The 10,176-nt window shown below is 55.1% G+C and overlaps 1 protein-coding gene across 1 annotated transcript; it reads left to right on the top strand.

Moving 5' to 3' along the window:
* Positions 1-2,136: 2,136 nt before the first annotated feature.
* Positions 2,137-5,440, top strand: RABIF (RAB interacting factor). Its single transcript, XM_080569123.1, has 2 exons — positions 2,137-2,411; positions 2,963-5,440. The coding sequence occupies exons 1-2, from the start codon at positions 2,178-2,180 to the stop codon at positions 3,200-3,202; spliced, it is 474 nt and encodes a 157-aa protein (XP_080425249.1). The 5' UTR covers positions 2,137-2,177; the 3' UTR covers positions 3,203-5,440.
* The last annotated feature ends 4,736 nt before the right edge of the window (positions 5,441-10,176 follow it).

Genomic DNA, 10,176 nt, shown 5'->3' with positions numbered 1-10,176 from the left:
TCACTTTCCAGCTCCTGGCAGGGAGTGGAGCTGCAGTCAATAATGCAGCAGCCAAGGCTCTGGGATTGCCCAAGCTGGAGCCTTTCATCAGCTGGATTTCTGATGAAATCCTGTGTCCTATTTAGTACCTTGAACATCTGTTCCCTTTTCTGGCTCCTCCTGAAAGTTCTCAGGCGCAGCCATTCAGGAGGCAGCAAGAGAATGGTGCATGTTTATGATACAGTCAGGAAAAAGCTGGAACCGGGGCTCTTCTGTGTTGTACCCCGAAAAAAGCAGTGGCTCCAATCAAGTGGGCCACTTCCCTTTTTCCAGCAGTGCTAACAGCGGGCCCCCAGCTGGTCCTGAGATCAGCACAAACCCACAGGGCCTCACACTCGGTAACGGGTGAGCTGAAGTCACTTGGGCCTCAGGACCTGGGCTCCTCCGGCACAGCTGCCTGGAGTCCCTGGCACAGCCTGCTGCTGTCTGGTCAGGGTCAGGCTGAACGAACTCCAGCTTCCTGTCCTGGAAACCGTTGTGCTCTGAATGTCAGCACCTTGCCCCTTCCAATGCGCTCTTCCCCCCTCTTTGCACACTGGATCAGTTCCCTCTGTGCCTCCGTGAGCTGCACTGTGCTGGAGCGAGCTCAGCCCAGGCTCTCAGAAATGGGGTCAAAGCAAACACCCGCGGCAGCCCCGCAGGAACCGCCTGCCCTCCGTCCTTCCCAGACACCACAAGCCAGGCCCTGCCTGTCCCTGCAGGGCCCAGCTGTCCAGCAAACAAACAGATTTTGGCTGCCAACTGGTCGCTGCCAGCTTATGAAACTGCCCCACTTCACGTAGGAACATCTCCGTCCACCTCACAGAGTCACAGAATGGCCGAGGTGGGAAGGGGTCTGGGGATCACCTGGGCCAGCCCCCTGCCCAGCAGGGTCACCCCGAGCACGCTGCGCAGGATGGCAGCCAGGCAGGTTTTGGATATCTCCAGGGAAGGAGACCCCACAGCCTCCGGGCATCCTGTCCCAGTGCTGCCACCTCACAGCACAGAGGTGCCCCTCATATTGAGCCGGAACCTCCTGGGCTTCAGCTTGTGCCCGCTGCCTCTCGTCCTGTCGCTGGGCACAACCGCAGAGACTGGCTCCGTCCTGCTCACACCCTGCCCTCAGACATTTATACACACGGATGGGTCTCCCCTCAGCCTTCTCTCCTCCAGGCTGAGCAGCCCCAGCTCTCTCAGCGTGTCCCAGGGGTGCCCCAGGCCCCGGCCACCTCAGCACCCTGCTCAGGACTCGCTCCGTGTCCCTCGTGTCCTGGGGAGCCCAGCACTGGGCACAGCGCCCCGGGTGGACATCGAGGTGCTCGAGAGGGTCCAGAGAAGGGCAATAAAGCTGGTGAGGGGTCTGGAGAACAAGTCCTACGAGGATCGGCTGAGGGAGCTGGGATTGTTCAGCCTGGAGGAGGCTCAGGGGAGACCTTATTGCTCTCTATAGGTACCTTAAAGGAGGCTGTAGAGAGGTGGGGGTTGGTCTATTCTCCCACGTGCCTAGTGACAGGACGAGGGGGAATGGGCTAAAGTTGCGCCAGGGGAGATTTAGGTTGGATATTAGGAAGAACTTTACCAAAAGGGTTGTTAGGCATTGGAATGGGCTGCCCAGGGAAGTGGTCGGGTCACCATCCCTGGAGGTCTTTAAGAGACGTTCAGATTTAGAGCTCAGTGATGTGGTTTAGTGGAGGACTTGTTAGTGTTAGGTCACAGGTTGGACTCGGTGATCTTGGAGGTCTCTTCCAACCTAGACGATTCTGTGATTCTGGGTGCGGCCACACGGGCTGAGGGGGGGATCTTCGACGGGGGGGAGTGATGTGAGAGGGGTGATGTGGGGGGGGGGGTGATCTGAGGGGGGTGATCTGGGCGGGGTGATGTGTGTGGGGGTGATCTGAGGGGGACGATCTGAGGGGGGTGATCTGAGGTGATGTGTTGGGGAGAGATCCGGGGGGCGATGATCTGAGGGGGGGGTGACCTGAGGGAGGGGGGGGGGGACCTGAGGAGGGGGGGGGGGTGACCTGAGGGGGGGGGGGGGGCGACATGACGGGCAGCCCCTCAGCGCCCCTCCCGCACAGCGCATGCGCACGGCGCTGCCTCACGTCACTGCCCAGCTCCGCTCCTCAGGGCGGTGGCGGCCCCAGCGCGCCTGCGCGGCCATGGCGGCGGCCTGCGCCGGGATGGAGCCGGCGGCGGCGCCTCCGTCCCCTGCTGCCGCTGCCCCTGCCCCTGCCGCTCCTTCCCCTCCTGCCCCTTCTTCTCCTTCTCCTCCCGCCGCGCCGGGCTCGGCCGAGCTGGTGTGCGCGCAGGGCCGGAACCTGAAGGCGGTGCTGTGCCAGCGCTGCGGCTCCAGGGTGCTGCTGCCCGGCGCCGCCACCTTCGCTCGGCGGGAGGTGAGGGGGGGGGGGGGGAGGTAAAAAGGGGGGGCAGGGAGGGGATGGGGGGGAGCACGGGGAGAGGGGAGGGGGCAGAGAGGAGGAACAGGGGGGGCAGGGGGGGGGGGAGGCAGAAAGAGGCTTGGGGGGCGGGGGGGGACGAGGGGGCAGAGGGGGAATGGGGCAGAGAGGTGGGGGAGTACAGGAAGAGAGGGGGAGGGGGGGAAGGGGGTGGGAGGTGGCGGAGGGAGGCTGGGGGGCACAGGGGATGTGGGGGGCAGAGAGGAGGAATAGGGGGGCAGTGAGGTGGAGGGAGGCAGAAAGAGGCTTGGGGGGCAGAGGGTGGATATGGGGGGGCAGAGGGAGAGGGGAGGGACAGAGAAGGGGAATGGGGGGCAGAGAGGTTGGGGGGAGGCAGAGAGAGAGGTGGGGGGCCAGAGACGGAGGGCAGAGAAGTAGGAGATGCAAAAAGAGAGGTGGGGGGCAGAGGGAGGTAGGAAGGGGGAATAGGGGGGCAGAGAGGCGGTGGTGCCCCCGCAGGCAGGGCGGTGATGCCGTGTTCCCCCCAGCTCCTCCTGCCCGCCATGAGGAAGAAGGCGGTGGCGGCGGCAGCGAGCGGCGGGGACGTGGTGCAGGAGCACTGGCTGGTGCGCGACATGTTCTCCTTTGAGAACGTGGGCTTCACCCGCGACGTGGGCAACGTCAAGTTCCTGGTGTGCGCCGACTGCGAGGCGGGGCCCATCGGCTGGCACTGCCTGGACGACAAGGACAGCTTCTACGTGGCACTGGAGCGCGTGGCACACGAGTGACAGCGGCAACACGGCCTGGGCTGGGGACGGGGATGATGAGCACTGGCTGCCAGGAAGCCCTGCAGCCCAGCCGCCCCGCTACCGGACAGCTCAAGGGGCCGAACTGAAGCCCAGCTGGGTGAACACGGCTTGGCCACCCTGCGCCTGACTGACCACAGCCTGGCTACGCCACGGCTTTATTGACTTACAGCCCTGCTGGCTGCCCCGGCCCGGGGCACCGATCCATAAACTAACCAAGAAACGCAGCATCGGCACGGCTGGTTCCTCACCAGAGCCCACGTGGGGAGGGTGTCGCTGGTGGGAGGTCACCAGTGACCCGCAGGGACAGCTCACTGTGACAGTTTCACCAAGTAGCTTGATCTGCCACTGTTGCTAGAAGTGGTCCCGGGCCTTCTTGGCTGCTCTCTGTCACTTCTTCCTCGTGTGGCAGCTGTTTCCGTGTGGTAGGATGTCTTTCAGGCTGATTGGTTCGTGACACAGTCTTATAAATGTGGATGCTGGCACAGGGGCAAGAGGAGAAGAGGACTGCTGTGTTGAATCATGGTGGCCGCATAAATTGTCTAAATTACAGCCAAAGCAGTTGTAGGGTTTAAGGCTGTATCTTCTGTTGATTTTCAGAGGAGATGTACCCTGCCCCAAACCTTAACATTTAGGTTCTCTAAAACCTCATCCTACTTGACAACTGTAACCTGTAAGAGTATATGGCACCTAAAGCGTGTGTAAGGCATTTTAACTAACGTGATTATATTAACTGAGTACTTGGAAATAAAATAAGATACAGCTAGAGCTCGCTGATAGAATGGCAAATAAAGAAAATGCAAGCCCATGGTATGTCCAGGAAGGAAGAGTGAAGAGATTCCTTCCTGAAAAGGATTTGTATCATTGGACAAGCAGCGTCTGATGACCGAGTGTCTCAGTGCTGAAGAATGTCAAAACAGCTGTGTGCGTATTAAACAGAGATGTCAGGAGACGATTCCTCTTCTGTAAAAGCAGCTGGCAAGAGCAGTGCTGGGATACTGCATCCAGTGCTGGCCTCTCTCTTTTAAAAGATGGGCACAAAGCTGACTGAAAACTGAAGGAGCCTGCAGCAGGCACAGTTCTCAGTCTTTCGGCAGTCACGGTCCAGTTTGTACTCTCGGTTTGCAAACTCTTGTGTGAATAACGGAGCAGCTTTACAGTGGCTATATTGAGGCACATCTCCCGAGAACATGTCTTGCAGCAGGTCTATCAGTATGCTGTGCTAATAAACACTTCGGGTACTGATGCAGCTGGCATTGTGCTGGGGCGATGAAGTTCTTTGTTCACCACCAAATCAAGGTCTGTCGTAGGTAAAGATTAAAAATGTTGCTCCTCATGGCTGTGGGAGAGGCTTTTGCCTCACGTCTCTCTCCTGAAACCATTTTGGTGGCAGGAGCCTAAGGCAGGCACAGCCTCAGGTAGATTATCCCGAAAGGCATCCTGGTCTGGCTTGATGACAGCAGGTGAGGGAGAAACGAGTCCTTTCTTTTCCAGTGCTCGAGCACCTGCACTTTTCAGATTTGAAGACTCTGCCGTAATATAAAAGTCAAGCAACTGAGACGTCGGCTGTTCTGGGGCTGCTCTGTTACGAACCTCAGCTGTGGGCCGTCAGTGGGAGGGAGAGTGTACCTTTGTAATCTGGTGATTAAGGCTCTCGCTGGGGTAGAAAGTGAGTCTTGTGCCCTTGCTAAATGTGTCACATGCGCGTACAACATGAAAACTGTGCTGTTTTCTCCGTGCCCTTCTGCTTGTTTAGCCCTAAGCTCTGTAGTTGAACAGCTTCATTGAGGAAATGTAACCGAGAAGGGCAGGAGAGCTTCATGTGGGTTCTGCACAGGCGCAAAGAAATAGTGGGATTGCATCACTTCAATGTCACTTTATCACTCGGTTTGTTTACTAGGGATGTGTTTCGATCTATAATAGCTAGATCCTGGTCTATGTTACTGCAATATAAAATGTACTGTGCAGTAGTTTCATTTTTAAGACATCGCTGTGCAGGACAGGCTTGGGGATATCAGCTTGGCTAATGCTGAGTAAATGACACCTCTCAAAAAACATGTGTGAAATCCTGATATTGGGCAACCATCAGTGGGTGGCACTGGGGTGGAGCAGAGGTGGAGGCAGCCTTACTGGTGACCTGGAAAGAAAACAAAAACAGACAATGTGACAGCAGAAGACGAAACAATAAATGAAGATGCCTCTGTCTTGTAGACAATCCAATCTTTGGTAAGTTTTGCATATTTGAACAGTGTGGGTGTTGTGGTGGTTTTTTGTTTTGTTTTTTAAATAATATCAATAGCAACGTCTTCAGAAGTGAAGGAGATTTATTTCAGTAGTGGGATTCAACGGCTGACTTTCATTGACATTAAATTTGCAAAGCTGAAGTGCTAATCAGCATTAAATATTTGCCCCATCGCTGTGGAGGATGCTGCTGTTTCCAAGACAGTGCCGGCTGCTCTTGTGACATTCTGAGGTGCAGCGGTTCTGGGGTGATTCACAGCACTTTTGGGCTTCTCTTCTATGAGGATGGCCCAAGCAGGAGTGGTAGAGGTCACTGCTGCGCCTGAATGGGGCTGCCTTTGCAGTAGTTCTCTCAACAGTTTCCCATCGAATACACAGGAAAGCTCAAAGCAGCCTTTCCCGGCAGTAGAATGCTTCCTGAAGAGCTGGGAGATCTCAGGTCAAAGCCTTCAAATCAGCGTGGCAGAGATTTGAATCCACTGCAGTGCGGTGCTGCTCGGAGATGGGAAAGGAAACTCCTCCAGCCTCGCAGCGTGAGAGATGCGCCGAGTGGATGCATCCTCCAGGGGCCCCAGGTTTGTGGTTCCTGCTGATTTTTTCCTACGAGTTAGGATCACGTAGAAAGATTTTGGAGATTGTGGAAATGCTAAGAGGAAATTTCGTACAACGCGCTGGGAATTCGCTCTAGGAAACTTGCATCACGAGTTCTTGGGATCTTTCAGTCTCGGGTAGGATCCTGGCTTCCTGCAGCACGGAGAAGCTGTGGGATGCAGCCCTGAAGTCCACGCGGCGCAGGCAGGGACATCCTCCCGACAAAGGTGCAGCCATGCCGCAGGGCTTTGCAGGAGCCCATCACCCAGACTCCCCCCTCAAAAAAAAAAAGGAAAAAGCAGCATTGTGTGGAATTTCAGCCTGGGCAGTTCCGCTGTGATAGTAACTGAGCTGTAGAGGAAGAATGTCTGCAGTCAGCAAATCTTGCCTCGAGGGGGATTGCTTGCATGCAATAGGCAGCAACATCAGATTTGGGAGCATCTAGTGAAGTGCTGAGCAGTCCTCATGTTAGCAGGAACTAATCAAAATTTAGCCCCACATACATAATCTTTTCACTGTTTATCTAGCATGTTGCAAAACTGTTTTCCAGTTGCCTGCAGGAATTTCTAGGAAAGAAAAAAAGGACGAGAGCCAGACTTCAGGTACAGGAAATGCTTACGTAAGACCTGTTAACACGCATCTTGCAGCCCATCTTTATCATCAACAAGATAGAGCAGAAACCCTTATTTCCACGTGAAGATTGCTCTTAAATTAATCTGGAAATGGATTCTTCTACGTAAATAGCTGCACAGACTTCACTCACGAGATGAGGGTCTTCCTATGCTGGGCAGCAGGAGGCTGTGAGATCTGTCTCTGGTAACTGCTACAAGCCACCCCTTGGTGAGAGGTTGCGTTCACACCTTTCCCTCTTTGAGGTGCATTTCATGGAAGTAGGCAAGTGGTGCTCAGAGCGGGGACTGGAAATCGAGGCCCCCTTCTTTCCCTAGCTCTGCAGGTCAGCAAAAAGGTCTTGGTTTCTGGGCCTGATAGCACCAGGGCGTCTCCATGAGTCCTCATCTCTTAACAGAACAAATCCTTGGCAGAGCAGGGAAGACAACGCGGGCTGTTAAGAAATAACTTGGAGGAGGACTTCGCAGTTCTAGAGCTCCGACATTCAGTTTGTCATCGTGTAGGCAGCCAGGAGGGCTTAAAGGTAGGATCTTTGCAATTTCTGCAGCTCGATGCATCTGGAACCTCCTGCCAGCACGTAGCGCGTCAAGGAGCTCAGCAGAGTTGAGGAAAGGGCTGTGGAATGACAAAAACAGGGCCAGGTTTACTAGGAGACAGAGCTCTGGAATTACATCTCCTACTCGTCTTGCTTATTTCCTCGGAGCCGCAGAGCTCTGTTACGCTGCGTGACAGACGCTGCCGTATCAGCACGGGCAGTTTTTACAATGTGTGAGTGTTTAGGAGAAGCGGGATATCTGAAATGTGTTATAAAAAGTCTCTGCGTGTTATTTTACGTGCCTGACAATTCACTCCCTGGCAAGAACAAGAAAAGTAGGAGGATAGGAAATAATAGGAAATAGCTGCAGGGTCCGTAAACAAATAGTGCAGGGAAATGCTTCCCTGCCTCCTGCAAAGCCAGGTTAATAATGGCCAAAGCCTAGAATCAAAGGAACACCAAACCACCAAGTATTTTGCTTAAAACCACCAAGTATTTTGCAGTTGCTGGGGGCCATGGAAAGAAACCACAACAGACGAGTGGAACTTACCATAAAAGTGCAAAGAGAGAAAGATTTTCATAAAAGCCAGCTTTATGCTCCTTTAACCAATTTCTATCGTGCGTCTCAGCATAAATGATACTTTTGTGCTGAGCTGCTCCTCGGCCGGGTTCTTAAAGTGCAGCTTTCTCACAAGTGCTGCTGGAGCTTTTTGTGTCGGAGAGGGCAGAGAGTGGGGAGATGGTGGCCTGGCAGTGCAGATCACTGAGCGGTGGGGCTGCAGCCCCCAGCTGGGTGAAAGAAGCCGAGGTTGTCTTCTCACAGGTGTGCTTTGGGTGAAATGCACGGGCATCCGAAAACGTGTCTTGCTTTAAAGGCCATGCAGGGTGTAAAAATGAAGTGCTTTGATCCCTAAATGAATCGCAGAGGAGGAGCTGAACAGGTTTCTGGGTTGCTCAGATCGTGTTTCCATCTCCTAAGAGGGGATGCAGGAGGCCCCGTGGAGAATTTGGTTCCTGCATCTTTCTAACGCTTCATCTGGAACTGCACAGTCAGCTCTATGGGCTGCTGAAACCTGATTTTTAAATACTGCACGTCTGAAGCTCAGAGGGTGCTACGGGGGGGGGGGGGGGGGGTAACAGCTTCAGGCAGAGGATCTATCCCTCAATCACACATCACGGTCACTTTCTGGGGGCTTCAGTTTTGTCTTCGGTTCAATATGAACCATTCCGATATGGCTGCTGCATGGAGAAACAGACAGCAACCCTTCCCTCCTTGGCAGGAGTCTCTCAGATGTGTTGGCTGGGGTGGAGGGGAACAGCTCGAGGCAGGCTCCAGTCCCACAAATGAGCTGGGCCTGAAAGCGGGGCAAGTTCTGACCGATGCAGCCGCAGCTCAGCCGCCAGAGGAGGCCAAAGCAGTGAGAGCCGGAGCTGTGTTTTTTCCAGCCGCTTGCCTTCCTGGTGGGTGTTGGTCTGGCAGGACAGGTCAGAACTGCAGGCAACGTCTGTCCTTGAAAAGTCTTTCAGAGCCATTTGTGGCAGCAAGGGGAGCCGCAGGCCCTGGGACAAGCGGCCGTGCTAGCAGCGCTCCCGCACGGGTGCGTTTATCCCCGCTTCTCACTGGGGAAGCAGCAGGGAGCGTGTGTATACTCAGCTGTGTTTCTGTTCCCGCTTTCATGTTCCTTATCTTCCAGGAGGCTCTGAATTCCCCTGGAGGAAGGGAGACAGTTGCTTGCCTTAATCCCTGTGCGTGCAGAGGCAAAGCGCTTGTGTGCGTGCTGCCAGGAGCAACCCCCTGCAATTGTTCCAGCGCAGCTGGAAGAGATGCCCTTAGAGCAAGGGAAAACAAGCAAAGCCATGTCAACACAGGTATCTGTCTCCTCCTGGAGCAGCTGGCTCTGCACACTGCCTGGAACATTATTAAGAGCATGCTCTTTCCATGGCAAACAGCCAGACCACAGCTCGCTGAAGAGCCTCTGGTTACTTTGGAATCTCTGGCAATGGCACATGAAGACGTGGCTCCAAGAGCTGCCTCGTGCTTTCCTGGGGAGGGAGCAGCCTGTGGCTCCTGTTCTCTGACACGGGCAGAAGGACTCTGGTCTCTGTCAAGCTGTGACGGATCCAAGGGACTGGCACCAAAAAGGCCACGAGGACAGAAGCGCCAGGAGTCAGCAAACACGCAACTCGGCTCCGGAGGAGAAAAGATGTTTGGGGAAAGTGGCTTCAGGCTGGTGAAGGAACCTCCCTTGGTGAGGAACAGCTGGGAGAGCTGCAGGTGTCAGCAGGCAGTTCGGAGGCTCAGTGCCCTCTGCAGCCACAGGTCCCCCTGGGGCTGATGCTGTGCAAGGCCCCCACGATGCCAGCACCGTTCAGAGGGATCTGGTCCCATCCCTTCTCTCCAGAGCCCTGCTGGGATTTGGGGATTTATATTGAAAACCCTGTAGGTTAGTGCCAAAAGGCAACGTCTGCGTGCAGCTGGCCTGTGCCTGAGCCCCAGCTCCCAACTTTGGGAGAGGTGAAGCCACCGTGCCCACTGCAGCACTTGGAGCAGCACAGCACAAAGCGCAGCTCCTGTCAGCTGGGAACCTCTCGCTCTATTTCTTGGCATCCATTTCTTGGCACCCGCTGCCTTTCCAATCAGATTTATCGTGCTGCTGCTGTAGCTAAACTAATGTTTAACTGGTGTTGTAACAGCTGTCAGCGAAGCCTGGTTGTCGCCACAGGCAGCTGCTCACAAGGCCGACGCAGTGCTGGACTGGGCGCACTGGTTGCAGTGGGGTCCCTGCTGTGCCTCGTGTGCATACCCTCAGCAGGCTACTGTGCCACCCGGAGCTCTCTGGCGCAGTCAGTGCACTTAAATCTTCAAGGTGCGTGGGGAAATGAATGCCCAGCTCTGTTCTGATGCTCCTCTGCAGCTGGTTGGTGTCACCGTGAGTTCACCGCATCCCGGATCTGAGAC

This window comes from Anser brachyrhynchus (genome assembly GCF_964034855.1).
Source record: "Anser brachyrhynchus genome assembly, chromosome: 27".
Taxonomy (NCBI): domain Eukaryota; kingdom Metazoa; phylum Chordata; class Aves; order Anseriformes; family Anatidae; genus Anser; species Anser brachyrhynchus.
Note: the sequence above shows the minus strand (reverse complement) of the source record. Positions and strands in the feature narration are given on the sequence as shown.